This window comes from Cavia porcellus, unplaced genomic scaffold (genome assembly GCF_034190915.1).
Source record: "Cavia porcellus strain 051 isolate PalLab524CR breed Dunkin Hartley unplaced genomic scaffold, mCavPor4.1 scaffold_11, whole genome shotgun sequence".
Taxonomy (NCBI): Eukaryota; Metazoa; Chordata; class Mammalia; order Rodentia; family Caviidae; genus Cavia; species Cavia porcellus.
The window spans coordinates 6540066-6567872 of NW_026947494.1; the positions used below are offsets into that span (position 1 = coordinate 6540066).

General features: G+C 45.7%; 1 protein-coding gene across 3 annotated transcripts in view; it reads right to left on the reverse strand.

Annotated features, from left to right (window-relative positions):
* Positions 1-2749: 2749 nt before the first annotated feature.
* The window catches only part of Sema5a (semaphorin 5A), a 455270-nt gene continuing 430212 nt past the window's right edge, over positions 2750-27807 (reverse strand). For all 3 annotated transcript variants that reach the window (XM_003466703.5, XM_063257960.1, XM_063257961.1), the window contains 5 exons: positions 19946-20116; positions 18157-18312; positions 16192-16239; positions 11399-11610; positions 2750-9514 (listed from right to left, as the gene is read on the reverse strand). In XM_003466703.5, the coding sequence (XP_003466751.1) occupies positions 9395-9514; positions 11399-11610; positions 16192-16239; positions 18157-18312; positions 19946-20116 (707 nt within the window). In that variant the 3' untranslated portion in view covers positions 2750-9394. The remainder of the gene's footprint in view (positions 9515-11398; positions 11611-16191; positions 16240-18156; positions 18313-19945; positions 20117-27807) is intronic.

The following is a 27807-nucleotide window of genomic DNA, read 5'->3' on the forward strand; positions in this document are numbered from 1 at the left end:
ATAGATACTGCAGAAGAAAGCACACTTCGAGAAGAATCACCAGACTAGGTCAACACTTGCTCGCAGTGCTTAAGGTGTCTATACCTCCTCTGGGAAATAAAAGGATTTAACCACTGTGACTTCATCTTAAAACAACTCCATGTTCCCAAAACCCCTCTTGTTTTCCAAACCCAGTTTCGCAAAACGTCTAGCTAGAAATGATGCCAAGTATGTTGAGGTAGTCAAGAGGCAAGATGGCATATTAATTATCTTTTAGTCTCCAGAATAAAGTACCTGACACCTACAAGTTAATTGAAACGTTTATTTGTTTTCCTTTTGTGTCCAAGGTCAGCTGGGTTTAGGGCAGAAACATCATAGCAGAAGTTCATGACAAAGAAAAATCCCCGTATCCAGGGGAGAGAGACACACAGAGAGATGGGAGAAAGAGACAGAAACAGAGAAAGACAGAAGGGAGAGAGGGAGAGGGAGGAAGAGAAAGAGGAAGAGAGACAAAGACAGAGAGAGAATGAGAGAGAGGGTGAGGGGAGAGGGAGAGAGAGTGGGGAGGAGAGCAGATGAAAGGGGAAGGGAGGGGAGGAAGAGAAAATAGAAGAAAGAAAGAGAGACAGGAAGGAAGGAAGGAAGGAAGGAAGGAAGGAAGGAAGGAAGGAAGGAAGGAAGGAAGGAAGGAGAAAAGAAAAAAATGTAAAAAGTAAGTGCTGGGGACAGGGTGAACTCCTCAGGGGCAGCAGCTGCCTCTCCAGCCAGATCATCAGTCCATCCCTTCGGACCCTACAAACCTATTTAAACCTCACCTCTGAGCTCTGCTCCCCGGAGGATCCAAGCCCTCAATACAGGAGTCTCTGGAGGACGCTTCCTGTGGAACTGCGACGTGTGTTCCGACGTGTGGCCATGTAGAGCTGCTGCAATATCCTTGCTGAATGGCCGCGGACTTTCTGGGTGTGTACCACACTGCTATTGTCACTACCACCAGGACACACAGGGACTCTGAAGACACAAATAACCCCACATACACCTGCAGCTGCTGGCAGGAGAGGGGTGAGGTGGGAGCAGAGGAGGACAGCGAAGAGGGAGAAAGCTAGAGCTTCACTGTCACGGAGGGACCGCCAGTGAAACCAGGGAGCGGTGACCGAAGGACCTTGACAAAAAGCCACCACAAAGGCTGACAAGCTCACGCTCACCTAAAGATTTTCCCTTCCTTAAAAAAAATCTATATATCCATCACCTATCTATCCATCATCTATCTACATCCATCTTCTATATCTAGATATATATACACATATAATACAACTATCTATATGAAGATAGTTAAGATAGCTATGCTACTAATTTCTCTTAACTCACTGAAAAGGCAGGTTTGTGCTAATTGTTTGGATAATAAATGCTGGTATCTTGTGCTCGGAGTAACTAATTTAAGGATATCTATATGTAATGTATTAACCATTGTTACCCTCCTATTATCTTGTTTTGAAATTTTTTCTTTTAAAAAACTAAACTGAAACAGCAAATAAAAATAATTTAAAAAATCATAATTCAGCCTTTCCATTTTCAAAGTGTTGACATTTCTTCAAACTTGAGACAAACTCACAGCTCCTGGGATTTGCCTGATGAACACATTGTAAACCTGCCCTCCTGGAACTTCCTCTCCCTGCTCCTGCGTTTGCTCTGAAGATGCCTGCATCGGGCAGAACTGTGTTCTCCAAGTGCAACCGTGAATTCAGCCCTGAGTTTCCCACGGTGAATGCAGGGCGGGGGAACATCACTGGTTCCCAGGGAAGTGGACACAAACAGATAAAGGAGAGAAACACACTTCCTGATTCTGCTTTCAAAGTCAGGTGTACTGAGTAGAAGAGCAGCTTCAGGAAAACAGTGCTGTTTCAAGTATGTTTAAGGGCAGTTTCTTCTACTAGTGAATATTTATGGAGTCAGCACCTTTAGTCATTTCCGTTCGTCACAAACTAGGCCTCAAGAGACACTTGGAATGGAAAATTACATCATATAGGTACCGAAAGGTATTTTAAATCACATCTCAATTGCTTTTAGGAGTGAAGGAAAATTCTAAGATGATTTTGGACATAGGAGTATTGTGTGACACCATCTAAATTTCAGAATAGGATTTTCATGATCACAAAGACTCAGAAAAACTGCAGAAATGCAAATTTTGGCATACCATTTGCTTATTCTATTTATTTTCTAAGCTAGCAGTCAAATATAGTCTTTTTACAGTGTGCTCTCAAATGTTAATATTACTTGGGGATAAAACAGTTTAATCTTTATAACATGCTTCACTAGTTTAAATTTATAGTTTTATTATGCCACTATTTAGCCTCAAGTGTCAGTGAGATTGCTCAGCTTTTCAGCCACTTGAAAAAATATGTATGCATATATATAGGATTTTCTTTTTAAGTGAAATAATGAATAGTGAAATTTAGTTCTCAACTCACAGAGCAATTTCTCTAGGGTCAAGCATCTTCTAGTAGTGTTCATAGCCATGGATTGTGAGTAGCTCATTCCAAAAAACTGTATTGCCTGGCAGAAAAAAAGACTTTATTTTCTGTAAGAAAGAATGGAACATGGTGCGCTGGAGAGACCACCCAGTCTGGCTCTGAGCAAACCTGGTCCTCTGGGAAGCCTTTGCCTGAGCTTCAGTGCACAGCCGGGTACAGGCAGAGTGTGGTCTTGTATAGAAAGCCTTAGCACATACGTGAGACAGTGCATTTCGAGGCTCTGCAAACAAAGATGCTACTAATTTTTTTTTTCCTAAATGGAAGGATTTATTTCAATGCTCACATACAATTACATGAGACAAACTATTTACATAAAACATAAGTACAAAAAATATAATACAATTTATACTGTACACAATCAGGGTTTTATTTTGCTTCCGCTCCCCACCGCCCTGCCCCCATTTTTGCAGTTAGGGTTGAAGAGGATCAGAAAGCAGGACTGCTGCACTCCGGACCGTTCTTCAGAAGTTCGCTGTTTCAAAAAAGACGAATCAGGTGGAGATACCGAAGTCAGCAGTCAGCAAGGGCGCTGAGAGCAAGGCATTTTCACTGCTGTAATGCTAGCTAGTTTCTTCTCACAAATGGGTTTGTGCTCCCCAGAGGCGAGGCTGGGAGAAGCTGGAAAAGTTGAGCTCGTCTCCACTGACTGGCTGGGTCGTGCCCCTCCTCGCCCTCTTTCCTGAACTTCCATGGTTGATCCAGTGCAAGACAGAATGAGCTCCCTGCCTTAAACTGATTTCTGAAGACAGTATGTCGCTCAGTCATCATCCCACAGCCATGTGAGACCGAAGCCTGCACACAGCCAGTGGGAATGGACCACCACTGAGTCGACAAGACACAAAACAAAAGCAATGACCACGAGAAACTGCTGTGGCATATGTTTGACAAGAAGAGCTCAAGAGAAATCATGTGAAGAAAATGTAAGAAGGATTGAAAAGAAGTGTGGCATGTCCAAAAATTCCTTGAAGAAATATTCTGCAACTCATGCCCATTACAACAGAACAGACATTTCATTTTCTCATTCAGAGGTAGGGAAATGCCAAATGATGTCATTCTTGAAAAAGCTCTGTGATTATATAAGGATCAATTATGTTAAAATTAATTTTAAGATTAGTAACTCTTTCCAGGTTTACTGAGGGCTAAAGTTGGCTTTGACGAATTATCAGTGAAAAAAGGTAAATAATCCCAAATGACTTTATTTTGTACCACAAAACAGGCAATAGCAAATGCACACAAAATGAGGCATAATATGTTTAAAGTTAAATCAAGTGGGATAACACACAATTTTGTTACACAGTTTTGAAGAATCTTACACTGGACCAAGCTTGTGCATGTTCTCAGCAGACAAAGCTGTGGTAATACTGGATAATTGAGCAAAAGGTTCCTACTGTGCTTTCTTTCAAAGTGCAGGAGTTCAAGCTTGAGTTCATCACACCGTCAGGGTACAAGGGGAAGCAATCAACATTAGCAGAGATAACATGTTAATTTTTAAACTCCAAACTGAGAGTAACATCTTTTGTAAATTTGAGAAACAGTTTTGACACTGAATTCAACATAAAATAAACCAGGCAATGATCTGTAGGTGGTTCTCATCACACAGGTCCCACATCGGTTCCACCGTTGGCAGCCTGGGTCTAGTTTTCCTGTGCCTGTGGACTTGGACTTGGCTGAAGAGGAACAGAAAAACGCACCTCTAACACCCATAGGCATCACCCGGACATTCCTATTACAGAACAGGCATGAAGTGTTTCTGGAGGATGCAGAAATTAGACTGATGTCCGTTTGTGGGAGCCTGAGACCAAGTTAACCTTAATTCTCAACATACCATTGCCAAGTGGGAGCCAGGCCACATCTGAAGATGAAGGGCATCTTGGCCATTTTCTATTCCTGAGTTCAAAGAGGCATGGAAGGATGATTTTCTTCCAAGAGCATCCAACCAACTCTCTGTTGTAAGTGGAACCAACAAGATCCAGGTGTAATGACGAGTGTCATCTTAAACAAGGCACTAGCAACTTTTTACAAGAACATGAACTATCTACACTTACAGAGAGGCAGCTAACGATGCTCTTCTGAGCGTCGCTATAGAAGCATATTTCCCATTCTTTAGAATCCAGGCTTGGCTCTCCACTTGGATTTATCTAACATTTGAACCACTTGGCATTAAATTGTCAAAAGACTGAGAAAAAAAGAGGATCATGTTTGAACAATTGGCCCCACATTTCTGACTAAATACTAGGGGTGGAATAAATTTTCCTGCTTGACTCTACATTTTAGTGTAAAAAATGCCACAGGGTACATTCCTACCTCTGCATTTCTCCTTCCAGAACTGGGGGGCTTCCTTGGCTAGTAAGCTTCACCGTGTTCATACAGTAAAGCCATGCTGCTTGGGCGAGAGCTGGTACTACCATTGGCAAAAGCTCTTTCACAAAGTGAGATCTTTTAAAAATAGTTCCAGGCTCCATAAGTAGCTTTGTTGAACCTCTAAGCACATTGCACTGTACTTATATTTTTAAGAGAGAAAAGATCTCCATTTCTGATTCAGTAATGCATACTACATTTTTGATGTGACATGTGAAAACAATAAAAAATTCTGATCCATCTGCTAAAAAATGTGAATAATGCATCTTAATATAAGCCCATAAAGAAGTTCTTGTAGAAATTGCTGCCAATAATCCAACATCTTACCTATTTTTCAACTTTCCAAAGATTGGTAATTATAAAAGCAATATTTATTATTTAGCTTTACCAGGTTATCAAAGCAGACAACCTGAGTGTGAACACCTTGGCTCAGTATTAATAAAATTTAACTAATAACCACAAAAGGAGAACAGCAGAAATAAATTCCAGAGCATTTCCTGTGCTTCACATATTTTACCTTACATGGCAATCCCCAAAATTTCCTTTTGTGCATTTCTCAGGTGGAAATGAATAATTATTTGACTATTTTGATTTGATGCTCATGCCTCAGAGGCAGTGTGCTTAGCATGGCTTCTAGTATCTGACCATAGGCAACTACAGATGGTCTATCAGGCAAAAATAAATAATCAAATATTGGCAAAGTGATGGCAGTCCAACCCTCCCTGTGCACCATGCAATAAAAGCGTCAGCATAAAGGGGTGGCTGGACAGGCCAGTGGCATCTGGGAACTCCAACATGGATCATATTAAAGAGCATGGCAGAACTCGTCCATGAGTTGATGTAGGGTTATTGTCTTGACAACTTTGTGAAAACTCATTACTGCAGCCAGGAGACAGATGTGACCTTGTCACTTGGAGAATGATGTGAACACTGATACCTACTGCCTGTGCCTCACTGCTGCACTGTTACGTATTTTAGGGTAAGATTTCCTGTGATACTCAACTATACTGCAAAGTGTTGTTTAGGTGGCATGTTGGGGACGTGGAGTCTCCTTTGCTGAGTGTTTGCCCATACCTCTGAAGGACCCCCATTAATTCTACAGAGATTCAGGTGCAAACATGCACTGAAATGGGTTTTGTCTCCCATGATCTTCCTTCCCTTGCTGAGGGACCCACTTCTCCTTTTCTTTGCCATCTTCTTATCTGATTATTTGCCACATTTTCTCCTTTTTTTTCCTAGCACCTCCCAGGAGTCAAAGGGAGAAGATCCACGGTTCACCCCAGACCGCGTGGACTGACCCTTCCCAGGCACAGAGGTGCTTCTCCGGCAGGGACGGCCTCATTCCCATCACTGTAATTCCTCGGTTCCTGTAGAATCTCCACCTATGCTGCCACATGCACAGGAACCCTACTCTTCCCACTTCCAGGCTAATCCCAGCCCCAGTGGACTTGATCAAGCCTACAGTCTAAAACCAGCCGGCAAGCTCAGTTGCCTCCTTTAAATTTTAAAGTCAGGAAGTATAGCGGTGTGTCTCAGGGAAGTTTTGAAGGAAATGCCCAGGAGTCTGGGAACAGTGGCTTTTCTGTGTAGCTGGGTCTCACCCAGCACTAAAGCTCCTTAGAACTCATGAGTTATATCACTGAGAGATGACAAAGCCCAGTGTCACCAAAGTCCTGAGGTATTTAAGAAGAATCCACTGTGCCCCCACAGGGATTCTGCTATCCCTTTCACAGAATGTAGGTGTCTTCTAGGAACAATGGTGATTCAAGTACTTCAGAGAAAGGGCCCTCAATAGCATTGTGTGACTAAAGTCAATTTCATATTGAAAATCAGCCAAATTTCAAGTGTACCAGGAAACAGACCTAGAAATTAAATTGTGATAAATGTCATTTGACAAGAGGTTCAAACATGTGCAGCTTAAAAATATGTCTCTATCTGTGCTGCTTAAACACATACACTGTCTCACACACGCATAAACACACATGGAGGAAAGTAGGAAGGAAGGAAGGGAGGAAGGAGATGTTGGGAATTTAGATCTTGATGCACAGTTTCAGCAGAAATCCTAGACTTAAGAGCTGCAGCCTGAAGAAGAGCTGCTCCCCGAAGGAGGCAGTGCTGCAGGCAGTGGACACCACTGCACGAGCCGCCCCGAGGCTCAGGGCTCGAGGGAAAGCACACACAGGGCCCATGCGTGACAGCAGCGACAGCAGCACAGCTGTGGGAACGCGGGCGTGCTTATGCCACAGAAGGCTGGATTCCCTGCAGCATAGCTCGGATTATTCTGAAGGAAGTGTTTTTCGGTTAAAACAAAGAGGTTGAGAGGGGAGCTCTCCTTTGAATAGAGTGTCAGGGAGCAAAGGGTGAGAGACGGTTTTTTCAGTGCTAATCTTGAAGGCTTGCATGATTCAAAACATCAGGTGGAAGGAGAGTGTTTTTCCTGATTAGGGCATAGCATTCCTTACAGACCAGCCTGGATGCCATTTAGAAAGCATTTCACTTGTCCAGGCACAAGTTCATAAAAGTGTCCACCTTCTTAGGGGAGACAAAATGACCTCTTAAGCTTCAAAAACACTTAGGAGAGGGCGATTAAAAGAAAAAGAGCTAAGATGTGCTACAGTGAGGATTTCTTTTTCCTAAAGAGATGAATCAAATTAGCCAGCGAAAATCTGACCTGGACACAATCAGGAAGCCTGCTCTGCTTCCTCTACTGAGTGGATGCCAGGGCAGCGCGGTCAACAGAGGATGCTTACACAACATCCACAAGGGGCGTGCAAGGCCACAGGTCTCACGGGAAAATCCTCGTACTTCCCTTCATCATCCAACCCATCTCTGGAGCCCGAGCACCAGGTCACAGAACAGTGGGTTTCACTGAAGGGCCACTGCTGTCAGCTTAGGTGTTTCAGGATATTTACAACTCAGATTCATTGTTTATTAACTGTAAGATCTTTCCACCACTCTCTGAGCCTGCTGTTTTAAACTGGTAAGAGAAAAACACATAGGCTAATAACTATCTTCCTCACTACCCCTACTGTACACTTTTATAAACCTAAATGTTCCTCTCTCAGTGAGTACATGGACTGATATCTGCTCAGGCCTCTATCATAATGCCCAGAAGCATCAGATGACCTGTTTCAATTTTGTTCTTATTTTTGATAGTTATTCTACCAACTGCCATGTGCTATCTGGATCCATTCCTGGGGGTAATGTATCTTTTATTTTCTGGAGACTTCTACCAATGGTCTTATAACACCTGGAAATGCTAATCAGCCATGGTGGCTGAGACCACCGGATGGTCAGAGCCCTCCCTCCCTCGCTTGCCTTCCTGACCCTTGCCTCGGTGCAGGGAGCAGCAATGGTGGGGGACCAGTGGGCAGGGAGACTGCTCTGAGATAAAGAAAAGGCATGGAGCCGAACATCCCCTCCTGCTGGCCTGGGGGCTGCAAGCGGCAGCCTGGTCCCGGGTGTCACCTCCGTGTGCACCAGGGCAGGTCCAGAGCCAGCTTTGCCCATCTTTACTGTTCTCGCTGGGGCCCAACGCCATGCATTACTTCTATTAGGGAGCCGGGAACAAAAGGATGCTTGCCGCTAAGCATCATTTCTCCCGATACGCTGAAAAATACGGGGGAAACCGAAAGTTATTTTCAGGTCTGGACCTGAACCCTCAAGACTTTCCCTAACTGGCACTAGCAGTGTGCAGGGTGAGGAGGAGGTGTGGCCAGTCCACCTGCTGACAATGGTTATCCTCAGGCTGCTCTGCGGGACATGACGGGGATTCAGGTCAGCACCATCCGGAGGTCAGAGTAAGGCTGGTTCATAGTCCACTGCAGAGGCTGCCCCGTGTCCCTGTATCTGTGCCTCTGCTCTGTGTGCCCATCCATGGTGGAGCAGTCACAGCGTCCAGACCCTGCTGGGCATCCCAGCTGACCACTGCATGGGTAGGGGCAGGGTGGGTGGAGTCGTTGGGCTTCCCCAGAAGCTTTCAGGTCCAAACACAGCTGCTTCCGAGGACCCAGAGTCTGTTCCAGATCGTGAAAATTAGGAGACCCATGGCGAAATTCATTTCTTCATTTCATCAGATAATATGGGCCTTCTAATAGGGCAGCTCTCAGATAAGGTACTTATTTCTTGAATTAAAACATCATGAAGACCTATGCTCAACAGTAAGAAGAAATTTGTATTTCTTAGACTCCTTCCAATGTGGGTGGCACACACATAAAACAAAGCTCATGAAACAATGGACTCGGAGAAATTAGCTAAACATAATTAAAAAAAAAAAAAGAAAAAACTTCACATCATGGCTCATGTAACCACGATCAAGGGTTTTCTGCAGACCAGATTTTCACTGTGTTGTGTTTAGTTTTCTGTGACTTTTAAGGATGTGTATTCGGGGCAGCATCGGGCCACTCTTGGCTTGAAATGCACTTGAAATAGACCCAAACTTCCTCCCAGAAGCCTCAGGAACATGGAAGTCATGGAGCACAGGCATTGAGGAACTGAGGATTTACAAGAAGCCAAAACCACAAGAGCTATTAGTACTCATCATAATTATTCAGATCCGTAAAGTAGGCATTAGAGTAGGTCTTCCCAGTGAGATGGGGGTTGAAGTATTTGTTCCTTTCCTCCAGGATCAGGTTGTTTTTGTTAAATGCCTGTAAAAAATATATATCATAAAGAAGTCAGAATACTCAGTAAATACTCCTCTAGAGTAAATATAATAACCCGGAGCCCAGGATGTTGAATTTGAGCTCATTCTTATGAGTCCATTATTTTGGAAATTTTTTTCTCCCATGCTGGATTTCCCAGATTATTTTCCTCACTGCAGACTTGTCTCATAACTGTGCTGAGGGTGATCATCGTTGGTATATTTGGTTCTACTTTTGAACCTTAGTAAAGAAGTTGCTGAGAGAAGCCAGGCATCAGAAAACCTAAATCAAACCTTCTAGGAAAACCTGAATGATTTCCAGCTAAGAGACACTTTAGCTATTACTCCATATATCAAGAATATATTTAAGAAGCTTTCAGGTTTCACTGTACAGGTATATTTATCAGTGATCTTGACAGAGCTTATTTATGTAAATGCATCCAATTCAAATGCTTTGATTTCTTTTCACACTGCACTTAGTTTGCTGAGGTGCTATCTCTTTGGCTATCTTTGATAGCCATTAAAGTCACCTGCAACTTTGAAGAGACAACTATGCCAAGTAGAGACTATATAACGACAAAATAAAAATGAAGCCGAGAAGGCAGAGTCTAATGGTTTCAGGACTAGTCTGGGCAAAGTACAACTGAAAGTTCTAGAAGGATTCATTAAGGACTAGACAGTCATCCGTGGACTCAGTGTCCTTGGCCTTCTTGATATTTCCATTTCTGGCCATCTTCAAAGTGGATACCAAATGGTAATGGGATCACAGACCAACTGAGTGACACAGGTCTGTTCATGCATGGGAACCATGCTTAGAGGAGCTCTTCTGGGTTCCTGGCATTGATCTGGAAGCTCTCTGCTCACAGAAGGAGCTCCTGTTCCTCCAGACACTCTAGGGATCATTTCTCTGAGGCTGCAAGGCCTGCTTTCAACTCCTGGTGTTCCATTCTCTGGGTCCATCGCTGGACTGGGTTAGTGCTATCAGATTCTGGATCATGGCTCAAGCAGAAGCCATGGGTCAAGGAAAACTGGCTGCATTTCTGACCAGGTGATGGAAAGGTGGCCAAAGGGCAGTGAGTGGTCAGGTGAGGCCCCTTTGACTCCAACAACCACGTGAAGCTGTAAAAGCTGAAGACACTTCCCGTGTTCACCTAGTAGGAAACCTGATTTTACAGGAAGCCGTGAGAGCAGAGGGAACCCCTACAATGGTGTCAGGGGAAATCAACTTAGGAGGAACATGAGACTTCAGTCGGATTTAGCTCAGGAGAAGCCTTCAGCCCATGTGGGCTACTAGGCAGGTTGGGCTAAGTAGACAGGAACCCTTGAAGTCTTTCCAGCCATACTCTGACCTGTTCCGCACATACACAAAAGGACAGCAGTTACTCTTTGTTGGGTGCTAAGTCCTGGGTGCATCAGGCCATTAAAACCTCACAAAAGAATAGTGCTATCCCATTTCCAAAGTGAAGATACTGAGGTTCAGAGAAGGTCAGCTCTCTTCCTACATTTAATCTGGATACTTGATTAGCACAGTGTGGTCTTCATCATGGCTGCTCAGTCACATACACATTTTTCTTTGGGAGCTCTTTCTCATTGAAGGATCAGTGAGATCACTGTGCACACGGCACAGACGGGCTGAGCTAGATGGAAGCCAGAGACCCATGGTCCTCCAGTATTTTAGTTACTACTGATCTCATGTCTGTTTGTAACTAACTATATCCCCTGTAGAGACGCTGCCCCTGCATGAGCATAGCAAAAGTACCAAGGCATTTATTATCAAGGGGACCTCTTCCTGTCTCACCTACAGTTTGGTGACACCACCGAGCACTGCAAACAGCCCAGGGCCCACTGACCTTTGGACATCTGGTTGCAGCTGTTCCTGCCAATGCCTTACCTTGATGGCCTCCACGGAGTCGTACTTGTCCAGTTTGTTGATGTGGTTGGTTACGCTGGTGTTGAGAGGGGCGGGTGACACAGGGTGGATGACAGTGGCGTCGTGGGATTGCTGCTGGTAGCGCTGGCAGTAGGTGTAGACCAGCAGGGTGAGGAGGCAGCCAAGGATGGAGCTGCTCAGGCCCACGGCGATCATGTGGAACATGTTGAACTCTGGAAGACAGAAGCAATGTGATTCATTCCATTCCATTCAGAAGATCACAATACCAAACTGCTCAAAGCACTCCCATGGCAAGAGAAAATGAGAAGCTTCATGCCCACTGGAAAATGAAAGAAATTGTGATTCTTTGCTTTAAAGTGTCATAGACAATAGACAGCTTCTCTACAGGGAGCATAGGGTATTTAAATTCATACTTATTTGGATTGTAATTAGAAGCATCTTAAACCTCAGTACGCTCTAAGAAGCATCTGCATTTTCTTTCCTTTGAAGGCTTGCATAATGCTATTCTTCTGTTCCAGGTTCACAACCATCTCTGGCCTGTGTGCTCCTGGGAGTGGTGCATGCCTGCTCCTCACAGACATCCACAGCCAAGGGGACCCTCCAATCCCCACACTCCTGCAAGCCACATTGCTTCCCCCCTTTCCTTACCATTTTCCTCCATTTAAAAATATTTTTCATGTACTTGAATTCTCATGTTTTCAATTATATTTTTGGATATGAATAGAAACGCACTGCATAATATTAGAAACTTCTGAAGGACCTAAAGGAAAAATATAACTCCCTTCATTATCACAGGTAACTATTGTAACTACACCTTCCAGTGTCCCTCGTGTGCTCTGTGCACGTGTGCAGAAGGAATCCATCCCATGGACTGCTTGTTTCATTATATTGTACCTTGATGATCTTATTAGGGAAATGGTTTACTCCACAGAATCACTGGATCTGTGCTAAAGGAATAAAATACAATATTTTAGGAGGCCAGGAACTGACTCTTTTTCACCTATTGTTTTTCCATTCAATAAGCATCTCTTTATTTGAGTTTCTTTTCCTTGAGGCAGGAGTATAAAGTATTCAAAAGGTGAGCTGGGGTGGACTCACATCTCTGAAACAGGGGTGGTTTGGGTGGCAAGAGGCTACCTGATGCCCAACATATAACAATAAAAAGCCAGGCGTCCGCTGAGAGTTTGCAAAACACTACTGTCAAAGTGTCATGGCTTTCTGGGGACAAAGGTGACTTCTGGGCAGTGCTGACATTGGAGGTCATGTAAGACCGAAGGGGACCTTCTTTCTCCCACCTTTCACTGGCACTCTGTGCCCAAGCACCTGTGTGTTACTGGGTTCTCATTTGCTCAGAACAAATCCCAAGGACACCCACCTTTCCTCCAGAGTGTACCTCAGAGTGTATATGCCCACCTGTTGTCCTTCTGTGATCAATCAATCCTGGAAAAGTGGAACTATGCAGATACCTGCTGGGTACAAGCCCAGGCACCAGATAAGCCCGTCTGGCCACAAAGCAAAGTGTTCAGGGCTCTGGTGGCAACAAGACCCTACATCCCTCATCTCTGTGACCAAGTGTGTTTGTCCCTTAACCTTCAGGACCTTCTCCTTTCTCTTCTGCCTCAAGGAAGAAACTGTCCTCCATAGAGCCTCCCCACTCTGCTCTGGGACCCAGAAGCCTCTTGCCCATGTTCACTACTTAGAAGGACCCCACTTCTCCAGTGCAAGGTAGTGTCAAATAATCACTCCGTGTCCTCCAGGGACACCTGGAGGAAAGTCCTAGCAGGATGCCGGACTCTGGCTGAGTACTTTCTGCTCCCCACAGAGCCCCAAGGTGGGCAGAGCCCTCAGGAGACGCTGAACCTCAGGGGATAGGAGAAGCCCCCAGAACCCCCTACAACATGTGATGTCAGAAGTTCATTACCCCTCACTTGCCCCTGAACGCCAGCTTGCCCCACCTACTATGCTCCTCTCTGCCTTGGGCTACCACGTCCCAGAGATCCTGAGATATGGACTTGCTGCCTGAGGTGGAGGGGCGGACACATTGACCCAAGGCTGCTTCTTCTTAGAGTCAGTGTGAGCCCTGGCCTACATCATAGCACTGGATGCCCTGGCATTCCACACCAGAGTGTGGCTCCTGACACAGGAGCTGGAATATTCAGCACTGACAGCTGGGCAGTCCAGGAAGATGGCATGGGAGCATTGCACAACCACCCCATCACTGGAACACCACCTCGGGTCTCCATGCTGGCTAGCTTGGCCAATGACACAGGACCACAGAAGACTCTGGGAACCTTCAGCCTCTCCTGGCTTTGTCCTGGAGCCTCCAGAGCCAGAAGGCACCCAGCCTGGAAGAGTTGACTAAAGCATCTGGGGCTGTTCCCCCGACAACCACTACCAGAATTTTACTGTAACATTGGGCTTGGCCTTAAGCAAGCACAGAGACCACAGGGGCTCTCCTTTCCCTGTACTTTAGCTGTTAGGACTCCCCAGGGTCAGTGTCACACACTGATAAAAATATTTCCAGCTGCAGCGAAAACTCGTATTTCACTGTAACACCCAGAAGATGTATGAAGGTCCCCACATGCAGATACATTGTCCTTAGTCAAATGAATTGTCCCCATCGGTGGCTGGGGAAGGCTGCGGCCAGCTGACATCTTTACAGGATTATAGAGTCTTTGTGTCTCATGCAACTAAAAATAGCTCAGCTGAAAGATCTCCATAAGAACACATTTTCTGTAGAGGAAAAAAGCAGTGCCTCATAAATCTTTGTTGAAAGTGGTTACTCTGGCCCTTTCCTTTGAATACCCCTTTCTTTGTTATTGTTCTTGCTATGGTCAATAAAGCTGGAATAGAGACCAGCTCTCTAGTTGGTTAACTGGTTTATTTTCTGTGCAAAGTCTGATTGCTTTGTCACAGAGAAAAAGGATCTATGTTGTCTTTCTAAACCCTCATACATCCTTATGAGGTGATGACTTTCACCAATTAATGCTTCCCTAAGGCCGACCTCATCTCTCCCCACATACACCAATGCCAACAGCCTGAAGATCTCAGACAATCAGTTCCAAAGGATGCAGAATAACTGATGTTTCCATGATTTGGCCAGCAGCATCTGCAGTGTTGGCTCTGGTGTTTCCAGTGACCCAGCATGGCCAGTTCAGCCACTAGACATCACTGGAAGATGAAGGTGGCTTTGTGCTATGTCTCTTAGGTGCTCAAAGCCAAGAACATCACCTAAAGAGGGCTGCTGTGGCTCGAGGCCCCTGCATGTGGTCCTTGCAGACACAGACTACAAAGACCCTCTCCTGAGGGATTTTGGGTGTAAACCTTCCACTGAATCCCACTGCTGGGCCCATTATCAGCTGTGTAGACCTGGGCCGGAACGTTGCCCACTTTGGACACACAGACAAAGGCACAGTGGCTATTTTGCTTCCACAATTTCCAAATATGAAAACTGTGGGAATGGAGTTTGCAGCTCTTACCTGCTGCAGAACCTGACCTGATGTGACTCATTCTGCTGCACTAATGTCACCCTATGCCTGCATTTCAGAGGAGCCCCACTGGAGAGTCTGCTTCTAGAGTTCACCTCCAGAATCTTAGGGTGTCATGTCATGTTCAGTACGAGCACCAAATCTCTCTTCTGGACGCAGTGAATGCCCAGTTGCAAAACTCTTCTCTGCCTCCACAACTTACTGAAAAGTCGTGGGTCACAGTGCCCACATGGATGCTCTTCATGAGGACCACATAAGACACTGACCGCACAGCGCATCTACTACAGGTCTGGCACACGCTGGCCAGTCTACAAATACAAAGGGAAACTTGGTGATATGATTCTTTATCATGCAGAGAACTGCTGCATGCTCACCTTGCAGCTGGATCCTACATTAGCAATTTCCAGTCAGTGAGCTTACAGCAGCGACTTAGGTCAGACCCTGGATTCTGCCTCCCTCGTACACTTGCATTGCCTACCACATGCTTGTTCCAAAGGGGCTGGGAATATACAAGTCTCCAATGTAAGTTCACAAAACTGATACAGATTACTGCATGCAAGGGTGGTTGGATCAACAGATGGCTGACTAACCAGAGAGGATGCAGCCAGTGAGCTCCTAAGCAATGGCTTCAACAGTGGTAAGTGCATTCCTAAAGATGCCTAGGAAGCTCTGGAGTCCATGGCACTGTAAACAGAGGCCAAAACCTGTTGTGCTAAGCTCTCTGGATCACCTTGGTGGGATGGATAATGGCAGGTGTGAGCATTTTAAACATCTTAAGACTGGCATTAGTTAAACTTATCAAAGGTGGATATGGTCATTGGATTCAGAGATCAGACAGTCCATCTTTCATTCAGGTGTGTTCAAAGTCCACATTGAGTAAAACTATGAATCAAACTCTGTGGCCTTTTGACATTCATTGTTTGAAAAATTCCTCTCGTCACACAAGTATCATCTCTGACTCATGAGGCTTACATCCCTCAGGTGCATCTGCAGATTGTACTGGTCACAGACCACTGGACCCCGTGAGGGATGCTGGTTCTGTAGGAAGAGATGGGGCCTGAGAATCTGCATTTCCACTGAGTAACCAGGGGATACAGCAGATACTGACCTGGGGACTTCGCTATGGGAACCCCTGAGCTACGGGTGAAATGTTAACTATGCCCATTTGTACACAGACGGAACATTTTGGGGTCTGTGAGTTTCCCCACCGTGTCAACAGCAAAAATGCAGAAAGCATACAGGGATGAGAAATGATCAGAAGACACTAAGACATCAATCAGACATCTGTTAAAAGGAAGAACTTACCTCCACATCTTTTCTCTTCTACACTGCTGGATCTTGCCACAGATACTTCTGGAAAAACAAAAATCCAATTACAATGCATAAAAGGTGTGGGAAGACATTCACATTCATGCTGCATTTGAAAATTGTCTAATTATTCTGAGTCTAATGCACATCTCAGTTCCAAAACCTTGATTAATTATAAGAAGAGTATTCATTTCTTATTTTAATCAACCTGAGACTGACGAGGTTAAGTCACCTTTGGTAGGAAAGGGTGAGACTCAATAGGACAGAAAGAAAATGCTGCAGCCCCTCAGGCTGAAACCAGAGCGTGCTGACTCCCTGTTAAGCTATGGAGTATCTGTTACATGAGCCAGCTGTGGGGTCCCCGTGGTGTCCGTCTGCATCAAGACACATCACAGCCTGTGCTGTCACATTCTCTTCGGGGAGAAACAGTTTACCAGCACTCAAAGAAATCCCCTTAACAACTAAAGTGACTTAGGTCACTACTCCAGAGTCCAATCATGACCTTTGCCATGCCACTCCACAAGTGAGATGCCAGGAGAGGTCAGATCTTCCAAGTGCTCCAAAGCCTGAGGAAAAATATTGTTCCAGGGGTCTGGAAATGCCACTTCCTTCTTTATTAATGTTTCATATTATATATGTCCCTGTAGTTAAAACGACAAACTCTTGCATGTCAATGAAGTGTGATCACAACTATAGGGAATGTTTACATTTTTAAAAATATTAAAGTGAAAGACACTTTACCATCATCTCCCTTAAAACCCTCTCTCTCGAACACACGGATCCCGTCACTGACACCTTCTGAAGCAGTTTGTGAGGTTCCATTCCTTGAGTGCCCTTCAGCTGTGTCAACCTCCTGAACTGATTCCAAATGATTCCCTTCCATGGTCAGTTTGACTTTGGGAAAGAACCAGACAGAAGTGACCAGGGCTGTGTTCGGTGGGAAAGGAGGATGAGGACACACCATGTTGTGTCTGTGACCCTGCCTTTTCCCTGGATGGCACTCAGCAGCGACACTCACTGTGATTCTGCTTACAACTTACAAAAATATTCATGCAAGGGAGACTCCATAACTGCTTCAGAATGCGACAAGAACAATGGACAAGTATGTTCAGACTGAGGGAAGGTATTTTGATTAATAACAATGTGTCATAAACTTTATTATGGTAAGAATGATCTAATTTAAATATTCATTTATTTTGATCACACCTCATAATGTTATCCATAATAAAAGTGCCCTACGAGGCTAATACTAATAACTTTCTCTAAGATACAATCTTTTCTACCAATGGAAGGAACTGAAGACATCTGACCTGCAGAATTCAACCTTACTATTTCTTGTGGTAAGCTGGTCTTTGCTTTGATTCCCAGCACAGTCCTCGGTTGCAGAGGATACATGTTGGATGGTTTATACACATACGGAGAGCACTGGGCCCACAGTGAGAACACAACGAGTGATTGTCACTTACAAAATCTAATCTCTGATTTCACAATGAAATGGCGGCTGGCAAGAGGACAAACAAACCTCTTCTCTAGGATGAGAATAATGATAAAAACCCATTTCCCCCAGTGTCATAAGTTGTGCTTAAATAGAATGCATCTTCTTCTCTATGCATACACGCACACACACACACACACACACAGCACTGGCAAAGTATTTAACCCACTATTAAAATAATCAAATATCCTATTTTTGAACCAAGATCTCCTGAATATATTAGAATCAATAAATTACAGGAAACACTGTGGTCAAGAACTTTGAAAATCATAAGCTGCCTTCTAGTCCGAACCTACAGTTATTGATAAAGCTATATTTAAGTCATCTCAAAACTAGAAAATCTGGTGGGATCACTTCTATTTCACCAAATGCAAAGAACAGGCACAAGTGTGACTGCTGGCTTTTTCTCTCTCCATGCTGGAATCATTCTGCTCACACGGAGGGACACCTCTGCCCTTCTCCCTCACCTGGGATGAAGTTGGAGTCAAAAACGCACGGCCGGCTCTCGGTGTGGTTCCCGGAACACTGGCTGCCCACCGGGAACAGGAGGATGCACTGGCGGACACGGATCTGGACACCAGATGGGTCGCATGCAGACCATTCGGACCACTCTGACCAGCTCTCTTCAGTGGGCAGAAGAGGAGAGAGGAGGAGAGGAGAGCCCTTCAGGATTACCCACTGAGATCCACAAATGTTATTCTAGGTTTCACGGTACACTTCTAACAGTTCTGTACATAAATATGACATCATCATATCTTCTGGCCAGTCCAGTAAACACAATGCACAAGTGTGCATAAAAACATTCACAGTTCTCATTCAGATAGAGCATCTTCAAAATAAATTTTCTAGCTTCCACATGACTGTATGTAGTTATAGGCAAACAGTAGACAAGCAACTCTGTGAGACCTAGCTGGGTACAAACTGCCAGCATGGGTAGTCAGAAGTCACCAAGGCAGACAGCATTTTGACAGGCTGGGTGCTCCATCTGAAGAGCAGCCTTCTAGTAAATTCCTGAACAAATCCTGGATATGCTCCACGGCCCATGTGTATGGGCAGAAGTAGCTGTGTTCCTTTTTGTGATTGCTGTTGTCAAGACTTTCCTGCATGGCAAATTGGAGTTTAAAGCCCTTTCTATTCTGTTGGAGAAACAGTTTTGCACAATCCATCTACCAAGTCTGTAAGTTCTGCCCGAGACTGCTGAATAGCATAAGGGCCTTTCCCACATCCTGTGTCTGGGTGAAAAGATGAGGGATGGAAGGACAATCTGCCTTCGCGGGAAGATCTGCTGGGATGTGTGCGGTTCTCCCAGGTGCTAAGAGAAGAAGATCTTTCACATTCATGCAAAAGCTCAAAAAGATGAACTTTTATTGTTTATGCACTGCTAATCAATACAAAATGACATTTCTGGTTATGCAATTTGGAATTTTAACTGATGCTTTGATCCATGTAAAAGAAGCATTTTTCCTTCCAAATAAATAAAATGCCAGGTTTGGGGATGACCATGAGATTCTGGTTTCTAATCAATATCATTATCACCAGGATGATCTTCTAGAAAGATCTGCAGGGCAAGTTAATAAAGTGTTTCAGTGTCAAAGTTAGACTCATAGAATTGTCTATAGCTCAGAAAACCAAGCTCCTTCTTGTGCCTACAAGGGGAGGTGTCAGGAAGTGCTCTGCAGCACCTCCAGATGCCTGCACCCATGGAGATGCAGTCCCCGGAATCCTGCCATCCAGGGTCCCTAGGCAGGTTCAAGGTCCTCCAGCTTAGTCTTCTGACAGCCAAGCATGGCTGGTCTTTCTGCATCACCTTCAAGAACTGGGGCCTGGAACACCACTTAGGGGACCTCATAAGTGTGGGATATGAAAGCAAGGAGCTGTGGGAGAATCCCCTGACTCCCCCTCCAACTCGGTGGGGAGCGCTACAGTTATGCTCCCCCACGTCTTCCGTCCAACTTTTTTTCTCCTTTCAGGCACTGTCTGTGAGTCCCCAGCAAGCTCAAGGTCACCTGGCATGCATTTCCCAATAGTGTGTGTTTGCTAACAACATGTGTATGTAAAGGCTTTTAACACTAAGCAAAGTGAAAGTTATCTTACCATGGACCAACATCATGTGAAGTTACTACTGTGAGGGGAATTTTGAGAGGCTGATTTGAGGCCTTTTCTGGTATTATGACAGGGCATCATCAGCCTCACACTTTGATGTCATGGAAAGAGACAGCTTCCCCGCAGTCACACAGGTGTCACGGCACAGCCTACCTGGGCAGGGCTGGGTGTTGCAGAGAGCCTCTTCGGTGTGCAGCCCCAGGCAGATGTCCCCTCCATAGGCGGGGGCGGGGTTTGTGCATGAGCGCGTCCGCATGTAGTGTCCACCACCGCAGGTTGCCGAGCACTGTGACCAGGATGACCAGCAAGACCACATACCGTCCACTGGAAGAAAACAAAGTCAACCTCTGAAATCCAGAGCTGAGTAATGGCCATAGCTGCAGATGAAAGCTGAATCACAGGGCACCTCAGTGGGAGTGGTAACCTGGCTACTGATCGCCTACTGGGCGGAGGACATGGAGGGCTGCCTATTGCTCAGGGATCCCAGTTTGGATGTTCCTCCCCACACTGTTTTCAGTTCTCTCTGTTCTTTCAGAAACCATTTCTAAATATATACTGTTGAAACATGAGGATGACAAAGGAGTGAAACATGAAAACCCCAGATCCCGAGGAGGACACACTGTGAGCTAATTAATGGGAACCTCTCAGCTAGTTCTCATTTTTGGTATCTGAATCAGGTGCTTGGTCAGGCAAGACTTAACCATTTCAGGATCATGATTCAAGTCACAGCTTTCTTTATTAACTAGATTACAATTTCCTCCTTGACAATGAAGTAGAAAAAAGCCAACAGTCTCACAACAAAAGTAACTGTGAAGGCTGCCTCTAAAATTCAGGCACTAAGCAATCAAAACAAATGCAACCATGCAAACTTCAAATAATCAAGAGAGGAATCTAGATGTCTGCAGCCCGTCTCACAAGGGGAATGTTGGGCAGAAGCTCTCTGTCTACTCACATTATCTCTGAGGCCGGCAGAACCATGTCATGAACTCTGGAGTCTGTCCCTCTGGGTCTCAGGGATCTCAGTTCTGAGATAGCTGACATTTCCAAAGTTGAGATTTCCCATGGGTGTGGGTAGGCGACAACTTTCAGACATGACCTACTGCTTAGCTAATTCCAAACTGAGGCTCCCTCTGAGTAGCCAATCATTCTGCTTAGACTTTGCTAAAGAAGGCATTACATCCTAGTCACAATGCAAAATACGATCATAACCAGAGAGTTGGACCGCCAAGCCACCTTACCTGGAGAAATGATGCCTCTTCCACCTCTGCTGTCTAGCCCTCATTTTTGCCCTGCTCACGTGTATGTGCAGAGCTAGCTGTAGAGAGGTGCAAGTTCCTTTAATTGGCTAAAAAGAATGTGACCAGATGCAACCAAGACACCAATGTGTTTGACTACAGCAAAGTGGTAGAAGTGCACCTCACCACTGATGGCTGGGATGGAGGACAGGGGAAGAACCTGCGACATTCCAGGGCTAAGGTAGTGAATACCTCTGCTGGGGCCGTGAGACACTGAAATGCATCTTCCCAGCAGTAAAGGTGCTGCCTTTCCAAACATCAAAATACTCTTTTAGCCACTATTTAATTGGGGAGCCTATGTGCCTGGTACAACAGTGTTTGTTCCTCCTTTACAAGCCACGCCTGCAGAAGCTATTACTCCTGAGCACTGATCACAGCCTTTATCCTACCTTCTTGGAGGTGAGGCAGGCAATAAAAGTGGGGGTCACTCTAACTGTTGGTCCTTTGTTCCAAGAGAGCACTTGGTCATCCCAGAGGCCGTTAAAACTGCAGATCTTTCTTTGCTTTTCTTCAGCTGTGTGCCACATTGCCTGATGGGAGACTGAACCTTCTGCGGGGGTTTTGGTAAACCAGGGATCACCCAAATAAAAGCCTGCTTAGAGAAATTCACCAGTACTATACATCTATAGTTACTATATTTTGTTTCATCTTTTTCCTAAATAATCAGAAACAACCACAACTGAGACTGCTGAAATAATTCAAGACACAAGGTTGTTTGTACTAGAATGACTTAGAATGCATTATAATATATCCATCATCATATACTACATCTTAATGAAGTAATATTTACCTTTAGCTATGAGCACAAGTAAAAAGAAAACATGTTTGAGCCAGGTGTGGTGATGCATGCGTGTGATTCCAGCACTTAGGCTGAGACAGGAGGATCATCCCAAGTTCTAGGGCCAGCCTGGGCTACAAAGTGAGTTCAGGGCCCACTTGGAATAGATAGTGAGACTGTCTCAAAAAAATAAAAAAATTAAATTAAAAAAAGAAGGAAAAGGAAAGAAAAACAAAAAACAAGCATTTTTGAGAACTATGAACAAAAATATTCTCATAATGACATTTTAATAAGAAAAAGAAAAACATTTGAAGCCAACTAAAAATAAGTTTGAAGCTAACTGGAAAATCTGTGACAAAACTGATAGTTTAGGTACATTTAATAGCTTAGATAAATTTGCAGAATTTAACAGTTGTCTTAATAGTTAATCAGGCACATGCACAGGGACAAATTAGTCAAATACACGACACCACCCACAATACCAGCAGTAAGGGGGCAGGCATGTGTTTGCCAAGAGCTGGGAAATTTTCAGAAACCCAGCATCACACCTGTCGTCAGCAGGGCACAGTTCCTGGCAGCATTTCGCTGTCTGCAAGCTGAGTGGAAGGGAAGCTTGGTATCTGGTGGGTGCCCCTGCCTGCAGCACGCTCCAGGGCAAAGTAAAGTCACAGGGCCTTGGGATTCCAGGTGTCATGGAGTGTGGCCTTCTCAGAAGTCACTCAGCTGCACGAGTTCAGGGGCTGGACATGTCCACTAGACGCTGTCACAGCCACACTCTGAGCAGGCACAGTCTGCAGGGTCCTGGCTTTGCAGCACGTTAATGGGCTCACAGATGGGCAGCAACTGATACACAAAAAGGTGCTCATCCTCGGGGGAAAGCAAGTCAAACCCACTATGAGCTCTTGATGCTTGCTTGCTGGAATGGCTATGATTTTCTTAAGAGAAAGTATTGGCGGGTTCATAAAAATCACAGCCATTAGACGCTGCTGGTGGGACTTTAAAATGCTGCAGGTGCTAAGGAAAGCAGTACAGCAGTTCTGTAGAAACTTAGGAGTTGAGATCCCATAAGGTCCAGCAATCCCATTTCTGGGTATACATCCAGAAACTGAAACCAAACAAATCAAATCGAGAACACTGCATTCCTCGGTTCATTATAGTACTTCTAGTCCACAACAGATAAAATATACAAACAGCCAAAACATTGAAGGGGTGGATGAATAAAATGTGGGGTGTAGATAAATGGGAATGTTACTCAGCCTTCAAAAAGATCTTGCCATGTGCCAGAATATGGACAAGCCTGAGAGAGACGCTGAACGTAGTAAGTCAGAGAAAGTCAAGGTCTCATGCGCCTTGTGGTGTTTAAGAGCCACATTAATAGGAGCAGAGAGTAAACATGGTGTTGGTGGTGGGGGAGAAGGGTGCTCGGGGAGTTACTGTTCCACTGGTATGAAGTCTCAGTTATCCAAGCTGAGCAGGCCCCGGACATCTGCGGTACCACGCTGGTCCCCTGGCTAACCACGCTGCATCGAGCACTTGGGCATTCATTCAGAGAGTGGACCTCGTGTTAAGTGATCTTAGCTTGGAAGAAAACAAAACAAACACCTAACGATAGATGTACTTGATGTGCCATTTTTTCACAACTGGGCCTCTCTCAGGATCTCACACAGGAAGCTGACGTACACATCTCCCCTGAGGTTCTCAGAGAGTGTCCACTCCTATTTGTGCCGGCTCACATGCGGCCCAGGGCTCCCCTCAACATGCACACCCACCATGCTGGTGTCATGGTGGTTTTCCTCAGCACGGTGGCTTGTCCCTGAGGCGCACCATCTGAGGGTGCATAGGTGGAGCAGCCCTGGACGTTGTTATGTGCTCATGCTGTTTTCCATCAGTTTCACCGCCCTCAGGAACATACTGACAAACTGGGACATTTCCACTACAAAAGGCATTCTAAGGGGGATTCCGGCCACCTCCGCACACTCCACACTTGCAGGCGGTTTTGTGATCTATAGTTGCCCTGTGCCCCTAGCAGTTCTCAGCCTGGCTTCCCTTCCTGTCTCTCGGTGCTGTCCTATGTCACAGGTTTGAACCTGCACCACGGAGCACTGCCTCGGAGACGTGGGCGTGGTGGTTTGCAGGGACAGAAAAGGGCACTAAGCATTGCAGAATCCATTTGTATCAGGAAGACCATGAACTTCTAAAGTAGAATTGCAGGAAACTAAGCTTAACGAGATGGCTTTCCCTGTGCGGGGCATTCAGAGCTCTGAGTGGGGAAGCAGGGACTTGTGAGATCCGGGACGTGAAGCAAACATGAGTAACTAAGCAAGGGACGACACTTCAGGGAGGGAATGAGGCTGGAATAATAATAGCGAATAGTAGTAATAGAAGTAGGAGGAGGAGGAAGAGGGGGGAGAACAGGAGGAGGAGGAGGAGGATCAAGAGAAGGGGGAGAGGAAAGTCAGTAAGTTTTCCACTTACCACGGCCCTTGGGAACGTTCCAGAAATTAGTGAGGCGAGCACAGAGAGGTCAGAGACTATGAGTGAGACCATGAGTGGGGACCGAGCCCTGCACTAGAGTTTGGAATGTGCGCGATTCCCTGCCAATTTCACACCAAAAAGTCTCGTGAGAATCACCTCTCCGTCTGAATCACCATCCGATTCAGCCTACGGAGTCTGGCTCATGGGGAGTCAGAAAAACACTCAAGCGTAGATCCATTTTCCTCTCAAGGAATCAGAACAAGTCATCATGGGGCATTATTTCTGGTCAGATGAAATTTATGGTTTAAGTCAACAGAAGAGGATAAAAATTCTGATTCTAGGAATTCTAGCTAAATACTCCATCACTGCAGTAAAATAAAGCAGACAGTACAGTTACCAGTGATCAAAGAGGCATACTCAGGGGTTGGAAACCTGGCCCTGACAGTCTCTCAGGACGTGTATGTGTGTGGTTCTGATTCCTCTGCATGCGTGTGTGTGCGTGATCCCTCATGCACACAGCATGTACATGTGGCTTCCCACCAAGGGACAGCCGGGCTCTCTGCTTCTCTAAGGATCCCTGAAATGAAATCTCTTGTGCCAACTAGACGCCATAGGATGAGGGTTCAACTACTCCACTGACAGTGTCCTTGCACACCGAGAGTGTCAAACACGCATTATCCAGAGGACACATATTTGTCTGCGTATCTCCATTCAGTTTAAAAGCTTGGCTCCTCCAGTGGACTCTAGATGTTCTGTCTCCCTCATGTTTATTGTTTGCAGAACAAAGACAAAATGGGACCATTTCAGTTAAATTTGCCCCAAAGAGGTTAGTTTACATGGTGGGTTTTACGGGGTCTGAAGAAAGCACTGAGGTTGTTTCCATCTTATTTAAATATTACACAGCATCAAAGGGCCATCTATTGTCTTTATCTTTATGGGTCAAGGTCTGGATTCTCCAGCACTGGGTCAGACATGCCAGGAGGAAAAGGAGAAGACCATTTCTCAACACTGAAAACAGCTGTTATACAGGAGGTACTAGTTAGACAAACCCGTGGAAGGGAACACTTGCATTATTGTTAAAACCTTATTACAATTATTATACATATGTGAACTGGAGATGGAATTTTCTTTAATTTACAGGGTATTTTACGTTTCTCTAGTTGAAGATTTATTTACATTCTAAGCCGTAATGAGAAACTTTTGTTTCCCATGGAATACAACATCTACTTGTAATTGTTCACCAGGATCCAGCAGGGTTAAATTGGAGAATATCTTAAATGATGTAAAAATAGCCCTACAACTGTGTGTCGATGACCATGCGGTGGCGCATCCGGATCCCTGGGGCTTCTCACCCTCCTTGCTGAGCTAGATTCTGGTGTATTTATAGGGATTTTCCAGGCAGTTGGAAAGAGAGGTGACATTTGCACTCTCCAGCCTTGAACTGTTCCACTCTCTGGTGGAATGTGACCGAGGGTATTCTGACTAATCCCACAACAGCTTTTGGAATCTGGGCCTTTAATGGAGAATGGGGACAGAGCTATTTTGAGATATTTGGGTCACGTATGCATAGTCCTTGCTTAGCCAGCAAATCAGTTAAAACAAAACACCAGAGATGGTGAGAAGTGTCTCTGAGACAGACAGGACTCTGCATTCAGGAACCAGAGCAGTATGCAAAAACCTGCAGGAATCTGCACGCTCTGCTGAGGGCCAGGAGGAGTCTGCAGCTGAGGAGAGGGGCAGCGAGGAATGCTGACCCTCCCAGGACCACTCCCTGGATCACTACAGCCTTACAGTGCTGCCTGGAAGCCAGCACAATCGCCCACGGGCTTCCTCCCAGCACCCAGGGAGGAATCTTCTCACTGGGGCTGTGGGAAAGAAAGGCTCTGTGACCTTTCCCAGCCTTGAAATCAGGCTGGCTGGGGAGGCTGCGTGTGCAGAGGAGTTCTCTGAGGCTGAAGAAATTCGGACAAAGATGTCCTAAGTAGAGGGGTACAGCTCTAAGAGCAGGGGTGTCACTGTGAGCCTCAAACACAGGGCTCAGGATGGTGTCACTGTCACTTCCTCCTGCATCCTACTTACCCATCATCTGTGTGCCCATCCATCTGATCACTCATTCACCTGTCCATTCACTCAACAAATGCTTGGTAAGCACCTACTAAAATCAGTTTTTCACCTGAGGAACTGAGAAACCTGTGAGTACCTATGCAAAAAGAGGCTAAGATCTTATGCCTTGAAAAGTGTACCCAGTGTTTGGAATCACACACACACACCCACACCCACATACACACACCATCCCATCCCTGCTTGTCAGTGTGACTAACTCCCATGTGTTCCTCCTGGCTTGTACCACTGGGCCTTTGCATATACCCCGTGAGCAGCACTTAAGGGCTCACCCATAAAGGACTGCTGAAACTGGAATGAACGCAGGAAGTTAAGGAGGGTGGGGGAGCATCAACCGTCTCATCATCCAGCAATGCAAATACACATTTCTGGGTGTCCTTGGCCTGTGGGGGAAGCTGAGGGTGTCACCTGTTGTAGGCACCCCCACCTCAGGGTTCAATCAGACAAAGTCAAAGGCAGCGCTCTCAGGGCCAGGCACTGCCGGATGGCTCTGAGCGACCAGGTAAAGAGGCTGAGCCCATGTGAAGGGTGGTTGGAAGCAATGGAGGTGACAGGGGTCCCCCTGGGAAGAGGGAAGGAGAAAGCAGGGCAGACACAGGGTCAGACTCTCAAAGGAGAGAGAGAGAGAGGGACCGTAGGGCCAGGGTCTCATCATGAGCCCTGAACTCCGAGGGCTTGGTTTCATGTCCCCGTGCTTGTTTGGGAACTTGGCAGCATGGAGATCTGGGCTAAGAAGCAGGCCCAGGTTCCCAGGAGAGAGTGTTTCTGTAGCACAGGGGACCTGGGGCAGGACAGGGGAAACGGTGGCACTGAGAGTGGCTCAGAGCTCACACGGCATCCCTGGGCCCAGTGGAGGACTTGGTGGGGTGTCCTCAAGGCCTGGGTCCACTGGGGTCCAGGGAGCAGCTGGCGTTTATTCAGGGACACCATGCATCTCTCCAGAACTTCAGGCACAGGGGCTCGGCCTGCGGTCCTTGCAGTGGCTCATGGGAATGTTTTATTTCAGAATCAGTGGAAATAATGAATGCCATCCAGCCCAGCCTTTATTTATCTTTCTACCAGTGGAATTTGCAAAGAAGACGCCCTGGCAAGGCCACGATCTTCAGATGTTTTTCACACACAGAGCTCCGCCTCCTTGCTGTCCTGAAACAGGGCTGAACTGTGCGTTTAATACGGGGTGAAATGGCAGGATTGGGCTTCAGGTCGGCTGGGCAGGATGAGGAATGGAGAACTACCCTAGTAGCATTCCAGGCTCCCCTCTTTTTTCCTTTATGGTGACAAGGTTAATCCAACAGGGCCCTACACGACCTCAGCATGTCTTTAAAAGGTTCATCCCAAGCACAAAA